General features: G+C 44.5%; 1 protein-coding gene across 1 annotated transcript in view; it reads left to right on the top strand.

Moving 5' to 3' along the window:
- Positions 1–22,861, top strand: part of INPP5D (inositol polyphosphate-5-phosphatase D) — a 120,719-nt gene that overhangs the window by 32,107 nt on the left and 65,751 nt on the right. The window contains exons 3-4 of the mRNA XM_075861312.1: positions 13,416–13,563; positions 21,868–22,030. Coding sequence (XP_075717427.1) covers positions 13,416–13,563; positions 21,868–22,030 — 311 coding nt within the window. The remainder of the gene's footprint in view (positions 1–13,415; positions 13,564–21,867; positions 22,031–22,861) is intronic.

Genomic DNA, 22,861 nt, shown 5'->3' with positions numbered 1-22,861 from the left:
GTGTCGGTCCGGCGGGTTCTGGAATGTGCGCAAACTTGCTGGAAACGGTTACGTGGGTGTCCCGGGAATTTGGGGTCCCTCTGGCGGCTGATAGACGGAAGGTCTGACGTCATCCATTTGTTTTTTGGGGATTGCTATAAATTCGGTGGAAATGGAGTGTAGATTGCCGGAGGATAAGCTGGTGGCTTTGCGGTTGGCGGTGGACAGAGCGTGTCGTCTTAAAAAGATCACATTACGGGAGTTGCAGTCGCTGTTGGGGAAGTTAAATTTTGCCTGCCGCATCATGCCGATGGGTAGGGTGTTTTGCCGTCGGCTGTCAGCTGCGACGGCAGGGGTTAAGGAGCCGCATCATTTTATCAGGTTGGTTGCAGATCACCGAGAGGATTTGCAAGTATGGCTTCATTTCCTGGCTACCTGCAATGGGCGCTCCTTATGGATGTCTCAGGCGTTGGATAGTTTCGATATGGAGTTGTTCACTGATGCGTCAGGGGCGGTGGGTTTCGGCGCGTTCTTTGGAGGTCAGTGGTGCGCGGGCACGTGGCCGGCCTCGTGGGTGGAGGGGGGTTTGACGCGCAACTTGGCCCTGCTCAAACTATTTCCTATCGTGGTGGCAGTCACCATTTGGGGGGATAGGTTCCGGGACAAAAAAGTTCGCTTTCATTGCGACAATATGGGGGTTGTTATGGCAATAAACAATGTGTCAGCGTCGTCTCCTCCGGTTATTCGCTTGTTAAGAAAGTTGGTGCGTACTTGTCTGCAGTTGAATGCGTGGGTAGTGGCGGTGCATGTACTGGGGGTGGAAAATTGTATCGCTGAGGCACTTTCTCGCTCACAGTGGGGTCGTTTTCGTCAGCTGGTGCCGGACGCGGACTTGACTGGGATGGACTGTCCCAGTCATCTTCGGGAGCTGGTGTACGGGCTGCCGGTGCCTTGATTGAACGATCCCTAGCCAGATCGACGTGGGCAGCATATTCCGCTGGATGGCATCAGTGGGAAGAGTGGATTAGGTCATTGGGGGATGTGGTGTTTGACAATGACAGGATACTGGCGTTGCTGTTTTGGCTGGGGGAGGCTTTTTCTGCGGGTTGCACGGTTGCCAAGGTCAATCGCTTTGTGGCGGCCATTGCTTTTGGTTTGAAGCTCCGGGGATTGGTGGACGTCACAAAGCATTTCTTGGTGAGCCAAGCATTGCGGGGTTTGAGAAAGGGTGTGGTGGTAAGGGAAAGGAGGCATCCAGTGTCATTTCAGTTGCTTTGTGAGTTGGGCGAGGTGGTGTGGCAGGTGTGTAGATCACCTTCTGAGAGTAAGCTGTTTCGTTTGGCTTTTTCCTTAGCCTTTTTCGGGGCTTTCCGGGTGGGGGAGTTGGTGTCCCCTAGTACGTCTACGCCGGGAGGTGTGAGGCAGGATGATGTGGATGTGTATGAGGATAGAGTGGAGATAGTGCTTCGTTATTCCAAAACTGATCAATTGGGTAGGGGAAGGAGGTTGGTGTTGTTCGCTTTGCCAGGGAAGGCGGTATGTCCGGTTTCCTGCCTCAGGGAGTTCTTGGCGGGCGCAGTTATTTCGGATTCCCCGTTACTTCGGCATTCGGACGGTACTTTCCTGTCGCGTTTTCAGTTTGTGGCAGTGTTTAGAAAGTGTTTGGTGGCGTGTCAGGTGCGGGCGGAACAGTACTCGTCTCATTCCTTTCGGATAGGAGCGGCTACGGAAGCTGTAAGGTGGGGTTTGGACGACGCCGGGGTGCAGCGTATCGGGCGCTGGGAGTCAGCGCGCTTTCGCTCGTATGTTCGCCCTCATATGCTGTAATTTGTGTATTTCTGCATTACTGATCTGGGTGTCTGCGTTCCCGCCTGTGATGTGGTGTTGTGTGCATGGGTGAATGGTGTGCGAGTATGTTTTCCTTTTGTTTTGCAGGCCCTCCTCCGTGTTTGGTGTGGATCATGGGGCATTCGTACGTGTACTGGGGTGCCATACGGGCGGATGTACGCCCCGACGGCAGACAGCTCAGGATTCCGCGGGACACAGCGAATTTAAGATGGATGTGTTTCCGTGGTATGACCTGGGGCAGGGTGTTACAGGAGTTTAACACCTTTGTACTGTTGGACAGGGTACCGGGGGTGTTGGTTTTGCATGTGGGAGGGAATGATCTGGGCTTACGCCCTTTTCGGGAACTAGTGCGGGACGTCAAACATGACCTGTTGTGCTTGTGGTCATCACATCCCCAATTGGTGACCGTATGGTCAGAGATCGTCCCGAGAAAAAGTTGGCGGTGGGCTTGCTCCGTGGATAAGGTCAATAAGGCTCGTATTAAGGCCAACAGGGCCATATCTGGTTTTGTGGCACGGAGTGGGGGGGTTGCTGTGTGGCATTGGGATTTGGAGGCTGGGACAGGCAATTCTTGGAGGGAAAATGGAGTGCACTTGAATGATGTGGGAATTGATATGTGGAGTCTGGCCCTGTCTGAAGGGATTGAGAGAGCGGTGGGCGTGTGGAGGAGCTGACAGGCTTGAGGTGGTCAAGGCCTATGTCACTTTGGCGGGGGGGAGTCCTTGAAGTAGGTCGAAAAATGTGGTGGGGGGGAATGCATCACGGGATGCACCCCCCAATTTTGTTGGAAATCGGCTTCTTAGGGTGTTACCCCTTTTGAAGGCTGTGACATATATGGTGGAGGTCATCTGCAAAAAGGTAATCGGTGCCCCCGAGCCGGGTTACGGCTGGTGGTAAGGTATTGGTGGGCAGATGGCCTGTAAATACAAAATTATTGGTGGCTTCAAGGACTTGGCCCTGTCATTCTTTTGTTGACCCGGAGAGGGTCATATGGTTAAGTTGAATTCCTCGGAGGGGAATTCAAAAAGTTATGTTATATGGTTATTTAAAAGTTATGGTTATTTATGATAATAATAAACGGCTGCTGTGGCCATTAAATTCCAACTCTGTTTCAGTGTCTGCTTTATAAAAGGGAAATAAAGGGGGGTACACGACTCAACTTATTTGAGTCAAGGGTTAGATGTTCTCCAATGGGAGTGTAGGCTTTGAAAGTGCAGGTTGTAAGCCTATCATATGTGAATGCACAAGTAGTACAGCGTGAACACAAGTAAACAACACTAACAGTGGACAAAACAATAGTCAATAGTACGTCAGTTGGAAACTTGGTATCAAATGAATGAACCATTAGGGGGAAACAAGAAGTTTAAGAGTTCAGTCTGGGAAAATGTCATAGAAACACAGTGGTTACTTACTTAGATGGTAAGACAATCTTGAGTTCAGTTTCAAGCGTTCAGGTGCCCTTAGGAGCTTGCTATTCTCTATCCAGTTGCTTCGGTGGAGACTTGGATGAGAGACTTAGATTTAGATGGGGTCTCATGGTGATGTTCCACTGATGTAAAAGGGTTTGTCGGTCAATCATGTGGATCGATCCATATCTGTTCACTAGTAACTTGGTATGTAATCCCCATCTATAGGACACTTCATGTTGTCATAAGGCTGTAATGATTGGCGCAAATAAATTTCCTGCCTAAGGAGTAGCCGCTGACAAGTCAGTGAATATTTTTCTCCTGGTGTACGGACCAGGCTGTTGTTTTCTTGATTTTTACAATGTGTGGCGAGCCAAGATGTCTCTGGGTACAGAGTCAAGTAGATTCTTGGGTTTGGGGACCCTATGAGCGTGATCGATACTCATTTCATAATCCGCCAAAGATGGAAGCATACATTTCGTAAATTGCTGTAGATCGGATTTTAGCTTAGAATTGGAAGCATTCTCTAGGATTCCGTGAAATTATAGTCTATCAGTGACGTATGTGTTAATCGGATGCCAAATAGTGCCATCCATCGCCTATATACTACAATGGTAACAGTTTAACGTATATGTCATAAACAGGATCATGAGAGCCCATGAAATATACATTTAACCATTAAACCGTATGGGGCAGGATGCCACTGTTAAGGCATTGTCACAGCCTATGTTTAATGTATACTTTGGGTGCTTTTCCCTGCATATTTGTTAAAAATAGGCCAAAAGTGTGATGTGCACAGAGCCTAAACACCATGCAGATGTTGTCCTTTGTCAGATATGAATCCAGTACTGCAAGACAAGAGTGCTTATCCTTGAGTCACTGTACTGCCACCTAGAATATTTTGTGTTTACACTTTATTTTGGGGTTTTTCACCATAAAAGTGAGTTTTATATACTTTTCTATGACTGTTCAGTAATCTAGCACCTCAGGTCCCATTGCTGCGGGGGGTGAGGAAAAGACACAGGGGAACAAATGGGGTACAGGTGGTCATGGTGGGTTGGTGCCCAAATACAAGTTTTGCTATGTCGCCTAATGGTTATTTGTTATGCCCTTGGTCAAGGCGATGACCATACTGTACATTACTTCCATCTCTGAGCAGTTCCAAAGCGGTTTAGGAGCTGTACAGTGACGTTTCTTTCTGGAAATTAGCGATGTTGTATGATTACAGACTTCACCAATGTGACCTTCTCACATATATCTATGACATATTAGAACGTTGACTGGAGGAGCTGTTTTTTCTCCTGACGTCTGTTTTAGTAAATAATTGTATTCTACATGACATAATTCTGGAGCAACTTTTCTTAGAACTCTATGTTGTGCTGTTCCTCTGTTATTCCTCCAAGAAATGTATGCATACATTAACAACTGGGTGTGTCCTTGCACAGACTGACCATGTCCAATCATAGCTGACAGAGTTAAAATGTGAAGGGACACACCTCTTTGACAAGGGGGATTGTAACACCCAGCTGTCCATTTTGTTAATACATTTCTAGGAGGAATAACAAAAGAATGGCACAACACAGAGTTGTAAGAAAACATGTTCCAGAATTTGATGGGGAATACAAGTAATTACTAAAATAGACATGTCAGGAGAGGTTACCGCTCCTCTTTAAAGACCACACAAGCTTTGGCCTCATTTTATCATTAAGTTACTTTGTTTTAACAGGGAATAATCTTTCTGTGTTGCACTTGCCAAAGTGTATATACGGTACCATTGTAATTTAGTTTGTTTGCTGGGATAACTCTATTATATAATTTGTAGATGGAATGACACTTTTAATGCTCTAAAAATAGATTTTATGTTATATAGCCAATCCCTAGAGCTGGCATCTGCGACCATCCCCCCCGCCCCCCCCCCCAAAAAAAACAACATCTGCATGCCCCTCCTCCTTTAACTGGCTTCTGCTAATTGCATGTGATGGCCTTTCGCTATGGTTAGCCTGGCAAAAAGAAACATTTAAAGGGGTTCTCTCAGGACAGACTAATCACTAGGCCATGTCATCAATGTCCAATCATTGCAGGTCCTTCCGCGCCACTTTTTCGGCTAAACTTTTTTCAGAGGCCGCATGGTTGGCTCACTATGGTCATATATGTTTGACATTAGTTATAATGGTTTTTTCAATGATTTACCAACACAATATTTACTCACAACACGACCAGTAATTTCAAAGCAAGGCTGTCTGTCATTCACACCGACCAATAGTTCCCAACAAAATAAGTATTTTATTTCATTTAAAGTATACAGTTGTCTCTTTATTATACTAGGCAATGATAAGGCATCCTGGAGAACCCTTTTAGGTTCTGTGACCACAAATCATATATTCTATAAGGCCTCGTGCACACTTCCGACAATGGGCTGCACTGATCGGCGGTAACTCGTTCAGCCCCATTGACAGTACCATGCTCGGCACTTGGAAAATAAAATGTTAAATTCATACTTACTTTCCTCCTGTCCAGCCTCCAGCGATGACATTTCATCCATGTCGCCGCTGCAGCCAATCACAGGCTGTAGTGGCGGTCACACACGTCAGGATGACGTCAGAAGGCCTCCAGGGATGACGCTTTATCCCACGTGACCGCCTCTGCAGCCAATCACAGGCTGCAGCGGCCTCTGCAGCCAATCACAGGCTGCCGCGTCATTCTGGAAGGTCGGACAGGAGGAAGAAGAGGGACTCCTCACCAAGACAACGACCGGGTAAGTATGAACTGATTTTTATATTATTTTTAATCAGCAGCCTCTTTTCTCTATCAGTGATTGATAGAGACAAGTGGCTGCCGATTAGTGTAATATTTCTGTTATGTTTTACTGCCCACCTGCGGGTGTTGAGCAACAGCTCCGTCACACACGGACGGCACATGGATGCCTTCCGTGTGCCTTCAGTTTTTTTGACGGCCCCATTGACTTGCATGGGCCTCACGGTCACGGAATCCCGGGCCAAAGTAGCACATGCTCTACTTTGAATCGGAACGGAGCAACGGACCGTAAAAAAAACGGAAGTGTGCATGGCCCCATTGAAATTAATGGGTCAGGGTGCTAGCCATCAGAAAAACGGCTAGCACCCTAAAGGAAAAAACTGAAGTGGGCATGGGGCCTTAGTAGCAATTTTCTAATATAATGTGTTTGGCAGAATCTCTTCTTTGCTGCTTATGCAGACCTATGTTCCTGCTGTCATTGCTGTAAAAAACATTCAGCGCACTACACCGGGAATTCTAATGCTCAAGTTGGTTGATGTTAATGCGTTGACTCTCTGAGGAATTAGGATTCCACTTTATGTAACAATTTGGTCAGATTTTTTTGTAAATTTTTAATGTCAGGAAACGCCTGGAAAGCTAGCTCCTTCCTTAACAGCTTCATAAAGCAGACAGAAAATGCTATCAGTTCTGACTTAGGAGCTATTTTTGGACTCCAACACTAACAATTTGGCTACATAACATGATGTGAGTTAAAATATGTATTTTATTTACGAGATTATTTATCAGCCAATATATCCAACAGGACAAATTCTGACTCTCCAAAGAGATCTTAAGCTCAACCAGCATCATGGTGTTTGAGCAAAAGAGCAGAGTTGTAGTTAGATCTGCCTTCACCTGGGGCAAAAGATTCAGTTTGCTGCCCTAACCCTGTATCTAAATAACCTGGTCAAGGCAGAATCGGTTGTTGGCGCTCTCCTGGTATGGGGCACCCAGGGCACCTGTCCCGTCAGCCTTCCCCTAGCTATGCCCCTTCATGAATATTGCACTACAGTTGCATTCATTACTACAGTAACAGGTTTTGAAATGCCAATCCAACAACATAGAAGAAAACACACCTTACATTTGAGAACTTTACAGCCATACCTAGATGAAAACTTATATTTTATCCACTTTTGCATGTGATTGAATTTTCCTTTGATAAACCTTACATGCAGCAGAGAGCCTTAAATTGCCCATTTAGTTGCTAATACACATTAGATTAATATTGGCTGATCCCAGCAATCTAATGTGTATGGGGATCTAACTATTGTCCCCTGATGGCAGATGGCAGGGGTAATAAGGTAATCACCATGGATTTCAACATGCCCGATCCTTTTATTGTACCTGGACATATGCCACATTAAGAAATTCTCTTTCTGCCACTGCTACTGCAGGATATGGTTGAGTAGCCTAGCTGTTCTCCACAGGATCATGGAGATCCAAAGTAGCCACCTGCTGGCTGCAGCATCAAGGCAAAAGCCCCAAAAAGCAGTACAGTGCTTAGGTAGTCCATGAAAAAATTTCCAATTTTAATCCATAATGATCTCCTGGAATTTTTAAGTATAGACAACTAAAAGGCCTAGAACACAGCAGCAAAATGTAAAACTTCCAGCTGGGGTTCAAACACTGGAAGCCAGGCTTGAATTTTAGTATATTTTTATTACAGAGCCATCCCTTCTATTTTGATTTTTGGGTTTGGAAGTGTTTATTATTTTGGGGTACTGTTATTCCATATTTGTCTGGTTAAGTGTACAAAAAGCGTCTTGAACAACTCATCCAAATAATCTTAGTTCTATCGGTGGACTCATCTAATAAAAAGCACCTTGTGTAGCCGCTAGTCCTCACATCCTTAATTAAAATAGTGGAAGTTAAGTCTGACTCGTACATGATGCAGCTTGAAAGTAAAAGGAAGTTTATTTCATATTTTCAGTTAGAATATTCTGTGAACATTTAGAGGCAGTTTTACCACCTTTATACTCCACACACACATAATTGAAACCCTGTGATAACTAGATGATGCTCCCCAAACAACTGATATCACAACTGGGCCACAGTTGTCCATTCCTTTATGAGCCGCATAATGTTCTGGGAGACCATCAAACGAGAATCAGGAATGGCTCCCCTTGTGTAATATCACATAGGGCATTCGGTATTGTTACACACAAAATATAAGATGTCTAGCTACATGTCCTCTCCTATTAGCTATTTAGCATTTTAGGGCGGCTGATTGGAAGTAGTGGGATATTAGTTGGATAGAGTAGTTGCTTTTCTGTTGGGAGGTACACAATTAACTTTCCAGTTGATTCACTTGGTTTTCACCAATAATTTTCGGTATTTTCCATGTAGTAGCTAGTATTTCTGTACTAGTCTGACATGTGTTATAACAGAACAAACAAGCTGTACAGTGTCCACCACACAATACATTTCTAATAAATTTAAGGTAGAAACTCATCTTATTTTTTATATCATTACCTTGGGAGAACCTAATTTATATTACAACATCAGATCCCAACTATATACCAGAGGTCAGAAACAGTTTTGGACTGAGGTTCCCAAGCCCACCTTCCCAAAATTATTCTGAGGACTCCCCTTCATCCATACAGAACATATAAATGTCCACTTTTATTTGCAATGTAATCTTTGTTGCTATCATTGTATACACAGGACATATCATCAATAACGTCTAATAGGTTATTTATTAATCAACCCACAAGAAATAGACCCTAGTGAGTGGCAAATAATGGTCTCCAAAGTCAAAACCAAATAGGGGTTTTCCGAAGTTATTTTACAGCTGCCTGGGTCCTATTTGCAGCCTCCTAACATATGATTGTACAGTCTGTACTTGTATAGATGGTGATTCCGATAATTGGTATATTTTAATAATCTTAAGAATACGATGTTAATGCGTTAACCTAATTAATATATATATAGATATCTGTGGGCCCACATTTGATAAACCTATTCATTACAAGGATTGCTTATTTACCTTCAAATACCCCTGAACTTTTCTTTAACTTGAAACCACAACTTTAATTCACCGACATCTATAAATGTCATTGTTGATATCATATCCATGGCCGGCCTTGGATACGTTCGACCAGTGCGATCGCACAGGTTGCCAGCCGCCACCCTGCAAGAGGGGCGCCAGCGGGTGTGTGTATCCCCGCGCCGTTGCAACTACCACCGGGTCAGGTGCCACTCACTAACTGCTCCCAGGGCAGGCCTTAGGCAGTCGCCTTTCCGTCCGGGCGCTTCTTCACTTAGTGGCCTTCGCTACCGCTGTAGCAGCCATAGCGGCTGCTAGTGGCGACACCGGGCATGAGGGCGGTGGCTGCCGCTAGCAGCCGCTGTGGCTGCTATAGCGGTAGCAACGGCACTATAGCAGAGCAGGGAGGTATCTCCCTGCTCTGCTATCTACTAGCGCCACTGTAGGTCCCTGAAGGAGCGGAATCCCCATGTGGAGCGCTGCTTGATGTCTCTGTCCATATATGGACAGTGACATCAGGGGAAACTCCAGGAGCGGAATCCCCGGCCACATGGGGATTCCGCTCCTTCAGGCAGTTACAGTGGCACTATCTATACTGGAAGGGGGGGTTGCTATCTACAAGGGGGCTGTGGGCTGTGTGGCACTACCTACAAAAAAGGACAACTGTGCAGGAGCACACAAAATACCCAGCTTTCCCGGCTATCTAATAAATGTGTGGAAATAAACTTAGGCTGGGTTCACACGACCTATTTTCAGGCGTAAACGAGGCGTATTATGCCTCGTTTTACATCTGAAAATACGGCTCCAATACGTCGGCAAACATCTGCCCATTCATTTGAATGGGTTTGCCGACGTACTGTGCCGACGACCTGTCATTTACGCGTCGTCGTTTGACAGCTGTCAAACGACGACGCGTAAAATGTCTGCTTCGTCAAAGAAGTGCAGGACACTTCTTTGAAACGTAATTTGAGCCATTTTTCATTGAAGTCAATGAAGAACAGCTCAAGATTACGGGCGTCAAAGACGCCTCGCAAAATGCGAGGAGGAGCTTTTACGTCTGAAACGACGCAGCTGTTTTCTCCTGAAAACAGTCTGTCTTTTCAGACGTAAAAGGAAGCTAGCGTGTGCACATACCCTAAGATATAACTTTTATTTAATCTAGCTAAAAGGATTGATCCTTTAGCTATACTAAATAAAAGTTATATCTTAGTTTATTTCCACACATTTATTTGATAGCTGGGAAAGCTGGGTATTTTGTGTGCTCCTGCACAGTTGTCCTTTTTTGAATGTCTATTGCCCGCCAGCTATCAGGGTCATATCGTAGTCCTTGCACTACCTACAAGGGGGCTGTGGGCAGTGTGGCACTACCTACCAGGGGGCTGTGGGCTGTGTGGCACTACCAACCAGGGGGCTGTGGGCTGTGTGGCACTATCAACCAGGGGTCTGTGGGCTGTGTGGCACTACCAACCAGGGGGCTGTGGGGCACTACCAACCAGGGGGCTGTCTGGCACTCCCTACCAGGGGGCTGTGTTGCACTCCCTACCAGGGGTCTGTGTGGCATCCTCTACCAGGGGTCTGTGCGGCACTCCCTACCAGGGGGCTGTGCGGCACTCCCAACCAGGGGGCTGTGCGGCACTCCCAACCAGGGGGCTGTGCGGCACTCCCAACCAGGGGGCTGTGCGGCACTCCCAACCAGGGCGCTGTGTGGCACTCCCTACCAGGGCGCTGTGTGGCACTCCCTACAGGGGGCTGTGTGGCATTACCTACAGGGGGCTGTGTGGCACTCCCTACAGGGAGTTGTGTGGCGCTCTTTACAGGGGGCTGTGTGGCGCTGTTTACAGGGGGCTGTGTAGCGCTATCTCCAAGAGGGCTGTGTGGCGCTATCTACAAGGGGGCTGTGTGGGCTGTGTGGTGCTACCCACAAGGGGGCTGTGTGGCGCTACCTACAAGGGGCTGTGTGGTGCTACCTACAGGGGGAATCTGTGAGTGGTGGGCTGATGGTCATTTTACTGTCAGTGGTGGGCTGATTTTTTTTTTTGCCTTACAAAAAACGTGTGTGAACATACCCTACTAGTGTAGTGCTTGTTCTTAGCCGTTTTCTGTCTTTCTCAAAACAATTTTTGGTAGGGGGGCCCTGAGGAAATTTTATTGTTCCAGTGCTGCCTCGAGTCCGAAAAGGTTGGGAAACTCTGTACTAGGCTACAGGATCCCGTCATGGAGCAGCTCAGTTCGTCATGGGAATGGGGGCCTAGGTGAGTACAATTTTTGTTTTTGTTTGGGGGCACTGTCTACAAGGGGGAGGTGGGGGACCGTATGGCACTGTCTACAAGGGGGAGGTGGGGGGGCTGTATGGCACGATCTACAAAAAGGAGGTGGGGGTTTATGGCACTGTCTACAGGGAGGCTATATGGCCAAATCTACAGGGGGGCACTATATTGTGTGGGGGCCACTAAGCGCACATTATACTGTGTAGGGGTACTACAGGTGGCATAATACTGTGGGCACAATTAGAGGACAAAATACTGTGTCTTTGAAGGGGATGTAATATATTATATTATTAAATATTATTATTATACTGTATGGGGGCACTAAAGGGGCATTATAATATTTTTATGGGGCATTTTTTTTTTAATGATGGGGTGGGGCACCAAAAGATCATTTCACACAGAGCGCCATCTATCCTAGGGCCGGCCTTGATCATATTACATCTATGCTATCATTAACAAACAAAAGAGGTGACACTCTGCTAACCACAGGACTCTTATGCAGGCTGTACAAAGAGCCACCGGCGATGGTATACGAGTATATGATTGGTGTTAAATAAAAGCTTGTACAGAAGTCAGTGCGGTCAGAATGTGTTAACAAAGGATGTTACAATACTGCATCAATTTAGTCTTTTTTGGGTTATTCCCATCTAAGAAATGTATAGTATATATAAGGGATGTGCTATAAATGTCTAATAGATGAAGGTCCCAGCTCGGGGACTCTCACCTATCTCCATAACGGGGGTCACTCAACCCACATATTGCCTTCTGAGGCAGCTTCCGGTGCATTATATCCCAAAATATTGTACCCCCTGACCAGGACATGCTATAGCTATATTACTATGTATTTAGCACAGTTGTATATGCTGTATGCTTCTTTAACATGCTGCCCTGCAGAGTATAGATCAGCTCGCTACATATACTCTTCAAACTCGAGGTCCGCACCATACAGAGCTACGACAGTCATCCCCAGCCCAGAGCCAGACCAGCATACAGTGAGTTATGACAGTAGTAGTAATACCCATGCCAACGAACAGCCACCCACCCCAAACATTACCAGTATTTGAACCTCGCTTGGGTCATGCGGCGTCTGTTCAGGACCTCTGCCTTTCTGGACCTGGACAACAGTGACAGTAGTAGCCACGACTGGCCACTGATCCACCACCGCAACCTGAACGGCGCCTCACATGTATGGTACTACATTGGACTCCAGTGCAGGCAGTGCATTCGAGCGAGGTGAGATGGCTGTGGCTACTTCTGCTAGCTTCATTAAGATGTGGCAACAGTGGCACGGGACCCCGTACTCCTTTGGGCCATTCGTGCTCTCACTCCCAGCGACTGTGATCATTACGCCACTACCTACCATCCTCGAAGTAACAGTCAGACGAAACGTGATGAATGGACACTTCCTTTTATGATTTTGTCTTCAGGTCCATCCTTTGATTGGCTAGTGTTCCTACTGCTTTTTGTCTCCTGACTCTGATCCTGATCTTGACCCTGGTCTTGTTCCTCGATTATGCTCCTCTCTTTCCCTTTGAATTTGTCACTTGGTTCCTGTAATTCTTCTCCTGGTATCGGCTCCTGGCTACATTCCCGACCCCACTACAAGCAATCGGTGACTATTATGGAGTCTGCGACCTGGGATTTCAACCGGGAAAGTTCATACCTCCTTGCTAGAATTAAGGGTGAAGAGCAGGGAGCTTCCTTAGACTCTGCACCCAAGATTACCCAAGTGCCACACCGATTGCAGCTTAGAGGATCTACATTTCTGGTGAGAATCGTAACACATGTGCCACCATATGAGTCCGCATGAACCACCATATTTTCCCCAAGAAGCAATTCTCCGCAATACAGCATCGATTGGGAAAAAAACTGTTTTCCTTTGTATCATTTTACAAAAAAGTTAGATCATTTCTTTGCTAGTATCAATTGGCCCTGAAAGCATTAAATGTGGGTCTTTTCACCTTGTACATATTTATTTACTGTCATGCTACATATGCTGTATTACGGTCTGCTGTGCTTATATTGAGAGTTATTAGTCTCTCATGTATCTCCACAGCACTATTCTCTTTAATGCTACTATTTAATGGTCCTAACAACTCGTAATAAAAGAGAACTAACATGAATATTTCTATGCAGGCATGTGAAGGAGTTCCCATGCGATTTTTCACAAACCTACAGGAGTTGATTGACTTTTACAAGAAGGAAAATGTGGGATTGGTCACAAATCTACAGTACCCCATACTGCAAGAGGAAGAGGGACCTGAAGATCTAGATGAAGACCAGGGTAATACATTATAGATATATATATTGTATATAAATGTGCCCAACCCATATGCCATATTAAATTTCAATAATAACTGGAGCCTCATTAACACCTGCGTTTTATAGTTCCGTATCCTGTCTGTGTGTGTGCAGAATAAAGAGCCAATGTTATTCTATGGAGCAGTACACAGCTCAGTATTTTTATGTGGACATATTCTCGTATGGCGGGTGTTTTTTCCCAAACATAGCGTACTCATTTGGATGCCAGAGTATGGCCATCAGTTTCGCATAGAAGTCTATGGAGTGTATGTGTACGGATCCATACTTTGGTTCTGTATTTGTCATTTAAACTACTGGCAAAGACCTCACAGCATGCTGTACCAACACAATTATACAGACATTAACATGGGCATTGCAATCTCTGTGGCAAATGGCGCGTGAGCTACAGAGATAACAAAAGTGACAATTCCACACCACATCTAGGTATGGTCAAAGAACACCCAGAACTTTGGGACTCAAGAGGCATGGTATATGGACAGGCATAGGAAAAGTGCAACATGGGAGGCTATCTGAAGGCTGCGCACCCTGAATTACATGAGCTCAGCGACCATGACAAGGGTGTTATTGGTGAGTCCGTGACAACACAACAGTGTGCCATGCCACCTCTCATCCTTATGTTTTTATAAGGTACCTGCGGATGGGATTAGATCAATCCTGAAACGTGTAGTAGTAGATTTATTAAACCACCGTTGAACAATACAGAGTGTCTTATGCATTGACAGCGCCCGCAATATACCCGGTTTTGTTTTACACACATTTGGTAGATGTTTACATATTGGTATGGCATTCTTCTCAGAAGCTTTTCCGATTGCAAAAGATATGTGCGATAACTGGCAGACAAAATCCATTCAGCAGCTTGTCCTCATAAAAAGAGTAGAGCTCCAGCAATGCTGCAGGGAAAACCAGCAGCTACAATATGACTGCAGGATAGGAAAATGTTATAAATAAATAACAGTGTGTATTTCTAGATTTCTGAGCAGGGTGGACTTGGATATGACCCAGGACCCACATAGTAGGGCCATACAGTCCATAGAACACTGCCACATACCGGAGAGTAGTATCAATACAGTAATATCCACTCTAACTTTTTTTTATATTTAATATAAAACAGATTCAGGATTTTATTCCATTTGATTATATTGATTGCATCTTTCCACTGAACTTTTCTTCACATTTTTTCATAATGCAGTGTTCTGAGCCATTCATTTCCTGCCATTCTGTAAACTTTACACACGTTTACTTTATAAACAAATCTCTTGTTGTCAGCATAATGGAAAGTAGATATAATCTAAAACAGTTATTCAGATCATTCGCCCTTTATTAAATTGCATTTCCACTAAAACTCATATATTCTATTGAGCCATTGCATAGTTATACTATTTCTTCTATGACTGGTAAATGGAGGTTATTACAGCTCCCGCATGTGTTATGCAATACTATTTTCCCCCAAATCTGTCTTGAAGGTCACGTTAGATTGTTGGCTGAAACAGGAGGGCTTTTTTCTATTGTGTATAGCCAAAGTGCAGCAGTTCACAAAATGGAAACAAACATCAGTGTACACAGTGACTTTAAAGTATTTAGTGGAAATGGGGTATCTTTCCATTAACATGTTGTTTGGATTAAATTGACTATGCTTCTTCACACAGATATATCTCTGTACCTATGTGCTACGAAAAGGGTTAATAATATCAGATGTCTGATGTGCGCAATAATACAGTTATATTGTATCGTCATGGATGATAATAGTTCTCTGACAACAGATGTCCGATCAGACATTCCTTGCCTTACATGATCATAAACATGTAACAGATTATGGTGATCCATTTTGACAGAACCAGTAGACATAGTAGGTTGGTATTGATGGATTTTAATAGCTTCACACAAGCAGTTTTGACTTTACATTTTCCTTTTTGGCTTTTTTTCCCCCAACTATATTTTGCATTACTTTGCATCCCTTTAGAAATAAATGGAATTTTTCGACAAATATTCTTTGACCAAATGAATGTAAACAAATGTAGGCGTGAACCTAACATGTTTTACTTTTTTAGTAGATAGTAGTACATGTTACATACACTACCGTTCAAAAGTTTGGGGTCACCCAGACAATTTTGTGTTTTCCATGAAAACTCACACTTATATTTATCAAATGAGTTGCAAAATGACTAGAAAATATAGTCAAGACATTGACAAGGTGGGAAATAATGATTTTTATTTGAAATAATAATTTTCTCCTTGAAACTTTGCTTTCGTCAAAGAATGCTCAATTTGCAGCAATTACAGCATTGCAGACCTCTGGCATTCTAGCTGTTAATTTGCTGAGGTAATCGGGAGAAATTTCACCCCATGCTTCCAGAAGGCCCTCCCACAAGTTGGATTGGCTTGATGGGCACTTCTTGCGTACCATACGGTCAAGCTGCTCCCACAACAGCTCTATGGGGTTGAGATCTGGTGACTGCGCTGGCCACTCCATTACAGATAGAATACCAGCTGCCTGCTTCTTCCCTAAATAGTTCTTGCATAATTTGAAGGTGTGCTTTGGGTCATTGTCCTGTTGTAGGATGAAATTGGCTCCAATCAAGCACTGTCCACAGGGTATGGCATGGCGTTGAAAAATAAGGTGATAGCCTTCCTTATTCAAAATCCCTTTTACCTTGTACAAATCTCCCACTTTACCAGCACCAAAGCAACCCCAGACCATCACATTACCTCCACCATTCTTGACAGATGGCGTCAGGCACTCTTCCAGCATCTTTTCAGTTGTTCTGCGTTTCACTAATGTTCTTCGGTGTGATCCAAATACCTCAAACTTCGATTCGTCTGTCCATAACACTTTTTTCCAATCTTCCTCTGTCCAATGTCTGTGTGCTTTTGCCCATATTAATCTTTTCCTTTTATTAGCGAGTCTCAGATATGGCTTTTTCTTTGCCACTCTGCCCTGAAGGCCAGCATCCCGGAGTCGCCTCTTCACTGTAGACGTTGACACTGGCGTTTTGCGGGTACTATTTAATGAAGCTGCCAGTTGAGGACCTGTGAGGCGTCTATTTCTCAAACTAGAGACTGTAATGTACTTGTCTTGTTGCTCAGTTGTGCAGCGGGGCCTCCCACTTCTCTTTCTACTCTGGTTAGAGCCTGTTTGTGCTGTCCTCTGAAGGGAGTAGTACACACCGTTGTAGGAAATCTTCCGTTTCTTGGCAATTTCTCGCATGGAATAGCCTTCATTTCTAAGAACAAGAATAGACTGTCGAGTTTCGCATGAAAGCTCTCTTTTTCTAGCCATTTTGAGAGTTTAATCGAACCCACAAATGTAATGCTCCAGATTCTCAACTAGCTCAAAGGAAGGTCAGTTTTATAGCTCCTCTAAACAGCAAAACTGTTTACAGCGGTGCTAACATAATTGCACAGGGGTTTTCAAGTGTTTTCTAATCATCCATTAGCCTTCTAACACAGTTAGCAAACACAATGTACCATTAGAACACTGGAGTGATGGTTGCTGGAAATGGGCCTCTATACACCTATGTAGATATTGCATTATAAACCAGACGTTTGCAGCTGGAATAGTCATTTAGCACATTAACAATGTATAGAGTGTATTTCTGATTAATTTAATGTTATCTTCATTGAAAAAAACTGTGCTTTTCTTTCAAAAATAAGGAAATTTCTAAGTGACCCTAAACTTTTGAACGGTAGTGTATCTTATTTGGCACATTTCTTACAGGGTACCTCAGATTCAAGTGACTTGGTGCATAAATCCACACACATACAGCACACAGAGCAGATGGCAGCTTTTATATTCTATTGTAGCGAACAATTGTAGAGAATCAGAAAACACTACAGGCGTATTCTATAACAGGCATTGAGCCTTAGCAGCTGCTATGGCTTGACAACTGAGCTGTCAGCTGTGGGCCAACACGCGTTGCTGCGGCGTTCTCCCTGCTAAAGTTGGCAGAACGTTGTTCAGTCTGGAGCCTGGTACGCCAAGGCTGTATTCTGCTTGCGCTGCGCTGCGTGGCTCCAGCCACAGGATCGGTACACGCTGTAGCAGATGACATCACTCCTCCTGGATATTAAAGTAGAATTACTCCTGTGTTGCTGGAATGGCTGCTATGCTCAAAGAATGGGAAGGTGAGAATGTGCAGAGACCAAGAAATTGCAGAGTCCAGAGGTCCCTGTCACTGCTCATTCTTCTGAAACCCAGCTAGTGTCTAACCCAGTTTCACTTGTCCCTGAAACAAACATACCCCTACCTGAGAAATTTACTGACAGATGGTATTTCTAATCTTTTCAGATCTTATTTCTGCCGCTCTCTTTTTGTCTCCTAAAGTCCTATACCTATCAAACCGACCAGATAAAGGTGGGCACCATTATTACCTAGCTAAAAGGCGAACCTCTGTCCTGGGCACAAATACTATAGGAACAGGATAGCCCTCTCCTAGATCTTAATGCCTTCTTAAATGCTATGGCTATGATCTAAGATGATCTCCACAGAACAGCATCCATCGAGTATACCATCAGCTCCCTATGTAAGGGTCCAAGGCCTGTGGATTACTATATTATGGAATTTCAGTCGATTGCTGCCGAGACACAATGCAATGATGGAGCACTGAGGCTACAATTTTGTCTAGGGCTAAGCAACCAGCTGAAGGATAAATTAGCTTGCACGTGTGTTCAGTAGTCCCTGAAATCTGATCCAGTTGTCCATCCAGATCAACCTCCGACTTTTTGAGCCACGTCAGGAACATATGAGCCAGCCCCTTCCACATGGTTAGTTCCATCAGAATCGTATTTAAGAGCCCCTGGGGCCTCTAGTTCTTCTGAACCTGAACCAATGCTGATTGGCCAAACTCAACCTGCTGTTACTAGTGAGGAGCGTCACAGGTGACACCAAGCCAATCTCTGTCTGCATTGTGGACAACCCGGACAATTCCTGATCACCTGTCCGACACAGCCTCCTCGTGCAGATAAGCCTACTCCTGCTTCTGTCTGCAGTACCACTCTGCTACTCATTTCACTGTATCGCTTTCCTTCCATTTGTCCTAGAACCAAATACTCACCTCAGCAAACCTCGATTCTGATGCCAGTGGCTGCTTCATGGACACTAGATTCGCTGAGCTACTATATTCCTCTTCAACACAAGGAAAATCCTGTTCCGGTTAAGATAGTGAATTGTTCCACTCAATTCTGGCCCATTAACCCCATTAGTGTTCCCTGGCTAACCTCTCATTAATTGGTCCAGCAGTGCAATTCCCTTTCCCTCTTTCTACATACATTCATATTGCCTGCCTCCTGAGACCATCTGTACCTCTGTCCAAGACCCTTCCGAGATGTTTAATTCCCCAGAGATCTCCTCCCAGTTCGATCCAGGTGTCAGGTTATTAATCCCCAGTGAGTACCATATATTCCAGAGCGTATTATGTAAAAAAGAAGGTGGGCTCTCTCCCTCCCCATAGGATCCATGATTGCCCGCACTGATCTTCTCCTGGCGATTAAGCTTCTCTTTGACCACATTTTGCTATTGTCTTCGACAAGGAATTCATCTAGCCTTCTACTTTTCCTGCCTGAGCCAGGACTTTTAGTTTTAAATTATATCCATTACTACTATCCCCATCCTATGGTCCTCAAGCTCCTTCAAAAACTAAGGTCTGCCACGATTTTTTCTACATTAGACCTGAGGGTTGCTTATAACCTTGTCCGCATCTGAGATGAGTGGAAGACCACCTTTCGCCCTTGCTATGGACATTTGTAATACCTGGTGATGCCTTTTGGGCTCTGTAATGCCCCTGCCTTCATTTTTTTTAATGATATTTACAGAGATTTCATGGCCATTTTTGCGATTATTTATCTAAATAACGTCCTCATCTTTTTTGCATCATTTAACGATCACCGAATACATATGAAGAAAGTTATTAACTTCAAGAAGCTTTTGATGATCTCAAATACAGGTTTACTTCGGCTCCAGTTGTCATCCACCCAGATCGATCTCTACCATTCATTGTGGACTTTGATGCCTCCGAACTAGCTGTAGGAGCCGTCCTCTCCCAGATAGTGGGACCAGAAGGCCTTACCCATCCCCTTCTTCTCAAGAAAATTTCTTCCAGCCAAGAGAAATGATAATGTTGCTGATTTATTATCTATTAAACTGGCATTGGAAGATGCCTTATCCTGTTTATACTCCACTGACCCAGTCTCTCATCATGCTGATGTTTCAATCTTGTAAGAGAACTGAAAACCTGTCAGTGATTTTATGCTGTCCTCTGAGGGTGGCACAAATTAGTGACAGACACTCTGATTTCAGTGGTCCATCACTTATGTCTGATAGTTAAGTAATTTGCAAACTTACATTTAAAACGTTGAAATTCATAATGTTTTGTTTTTTAAAAGCATTTAAAAATGCTGAGAAAATTGTGTGAAAAAGACCTCGATGTTTAGAAGGAGGTCAACAGAGAAAGTCAGATGACTGGGTAAAAGTGAGGGAGAGCAAAATTGTTCATTGCTACGTGTTATTGGTTTGGGTGAATTGCAAGTGTTTCAGGGCTGGGTGAGCAATAATCATGATGAGAAAACAAAGATTTAGTTTGAGCAAAGGAGTTTTCCCACTAAGAACATTTGTCACTAAGACCCCCATCGATGAACCCCCTTTCCTCCTCACTGCACGATCGTAGTGATGAGAATTTTAAATGGAGCGACGGTCGTGTATATGCCCAGACGCTGCAAAGTCTATGGGGTCAACTGAGACAGCTGAGTGTAGCATTCAGAGGGAAAGAACAAACCAAATTCTGGAACAATGTCTCCGATGCTCTTTTTTTCTCTTTACCGGATAAGTGGCTGTCAAGTTTGCCCTTGGAATTTTCTTTTAATAATTTTTTCACTCATCACTAATCTAACTTCTGTTCTCTGCCAGTTACTGTTTCTATCCACGAATAATTACTGGATTTCCACAAGAGATTTCTGTACCGGCTGTCCAAGATAAGTTGACATTTTTTCCGGATAACATCATTAGTCTCCAGCAATTCCTCAAACAGGCCCAGGAACGTCACACCTTACAAGCAGATTGCGAGATGCAGGATTCTCCTAAATTTCTAGACCTTCGTTTTCCCTCCATGCCCAAAAAAACAGGTACAAAAATATATTGGACCTTACAGTATCATCAGACAAATCAATCTGGTTGCCTTCAAGCATCAGACGCCACCTTGATTCTCCATCCATTCAGGTTTTCATGTGTCACTGTTAAAACCATTAATCAAGTCCTGATTTTGTCTGGGATTCTTCAAATCCCAGAAGGTACTGTAGCAGCTCGCAATATCTGATTGCCTGGAAGGGTTTTGAGTCTTTGAAAATTTGTGGGAGCAACTTCGCAATATCCAAGCTTCAAGATTAATTACAGAATTTCATGCTTCTTATTGTGGTCCAAGTGGTCTTTAGGTATGGAAGATGCCTTTAAGGAGGGGTCAATGTCAGTCACAGGCCGACACAAGCCAGGTGGCGTTTCTCCCGGTTTAGCTGGCAAAGTGGAGATGTGGCGTCACCATGGCAATGGGAAGCCACGACTCTCCTTTGCTCATGCTATGCTGCTGGATTGGGATCCGGTGCGTGGGGTCACTCCTCCTGGACCTTAAAGGGGAACTGCTCCAGTGTTGCAGTGCTTGGTTATCAGCCCTGGTGGTGAGTTTCCTTGCATTTGTTCCATTTTTACCCTGTAAATTTCATGTGTTTGACACGGCTATAGTCTTAACTTTGCTTGATCTGCCTTGGCCTGACCCGGACCTTGCCTTTTGATTCTGATTACTGGACCTGACGTTACCCATCTGTTACCGACCAGGATCTGTTTGACCACAAAACGGTTTATACAGAACATCTATTGGGTACTATCCTAGGGACTACGACATGTAAGTCTTACCGGCAAGGTCCATACCTCCCTGCAGGGATGAAAGGTAAAGAATGGGGGATTTCTTAGACTACGCACCCCAGGCTAGCCTGCGCCAACTAAATAATGGTCCCCGTCATTCATTATTCCTACTGCCTGCCAAACTACTCCTGAACTGTGCGCAACTCCATATCCAACAAATCTGCATGGTGCCACTAAAGTATGTTCATCCTACACTGTGCTACTCTGCTTTCGGGGACTGGCATTCAGGTATGCTCTTGGGCTTATAGTCTAAATCAGAGCTTTACATGACAACTCATGTCTATTGATTCTAATGTTTGATTATGCAAATTCCTTGAAGCTAACCATTGTTGTCATCTGTACTTTGTATATAATTTATCATAGAGCCAGTTCCCCCGAATGTACCTCCAAGGAGTGTTGTCTGTACTTTGGCATCAACAGAAAGTAAAGAGTTTCCAGTGACTACAGAAAAAGCAGAAATTGGAAATGACTCCATGCTCCTGTCTGACACCTTGTTACAGAGAATGCACGGCATTGACACGCGCAGGTAGACCTCTTTATGATATTTTTCATTCTTATTTTAAGGGGATACTTTTTCTAAACAAAAATGTTACAATTCCTTGATGAAGTTTACTATTCAATCTATGACATGAGTCCCTATTTTCTCAAGGAATAAAGATGGCAACGATGATTTATGATGGTTTTAGATTTGTCATTTGATTTTCTAGATAATATGACAACCTACCAGTAGGAACGTAGCTATGGGTAGTGCAGAGGTAGCAGGCACATTAAGGCCCTCATGCTTAAGGGGGACCAAATCCGACCAGTAGTATATATGGCACATAGTACAGATACAGACTTGCTGAGCTACGCTGTTTCCGTAACTCCCATAGTAGTGAATGGCAGTTACAGAAGCAGCGTAGCATGCTACGCTGTTTCCGTAACTACTATTCAGTTCTATGGGTGCAGTGAGTTACGCTGTTTCCGTAACTCGACAACGTACGCTGTTTTCGTAGCTTCCGAGTTCCGGAAACAGCATAGCTCATGGTACTACGCTGTTTCCGTAACTCCCATTCACTGCTATGGGAGTTACGGAAACAGTGTAGCTCAGCGAGCACAAGGCTGTTTGCGTAACTCACGACCGCCTAACCAGGAAGTGGCCGGGAGACAGCGGAGCCGAGTAAGATAGAACTGGGCATAGGGAGCCCCGTTCTAGAGATAGATGCGGGTCCCAGAGGTGTCCTTCATGGGAAAACCCTATAAATGCTGCGGTCGCTATTGACCGCGGCATTTAACTAGTTAAACGGACAGGAACAGCGCCATTGCTCTTCCTGGCCGTTAGAGCAGCGTGTCAGCTGTAAAACCCAGCTGACACCTG

The sequence above is a fragment of the Rhinoderma darwinii genome, chromosome 4 (assembly GCF_050947455.1).
Source record: "Rhinoderma darwinii isolate aRhiDar2 chromosome 4, aRhiDar2.hap1, whole genome shotgun sequence".
Classification (NCBI taxonomy): Eukaryota; Metazoa; Chordata; class Amphibia; order Anura; family Rhinodermatidae; genus Rhinoderma; species Rhinoderma darwinii.
The sequence above is the reverse complement of the archived record's forward strand: the minus strand, read 5'-3'. Positions and strand labels throughout refer to the sequence as shown.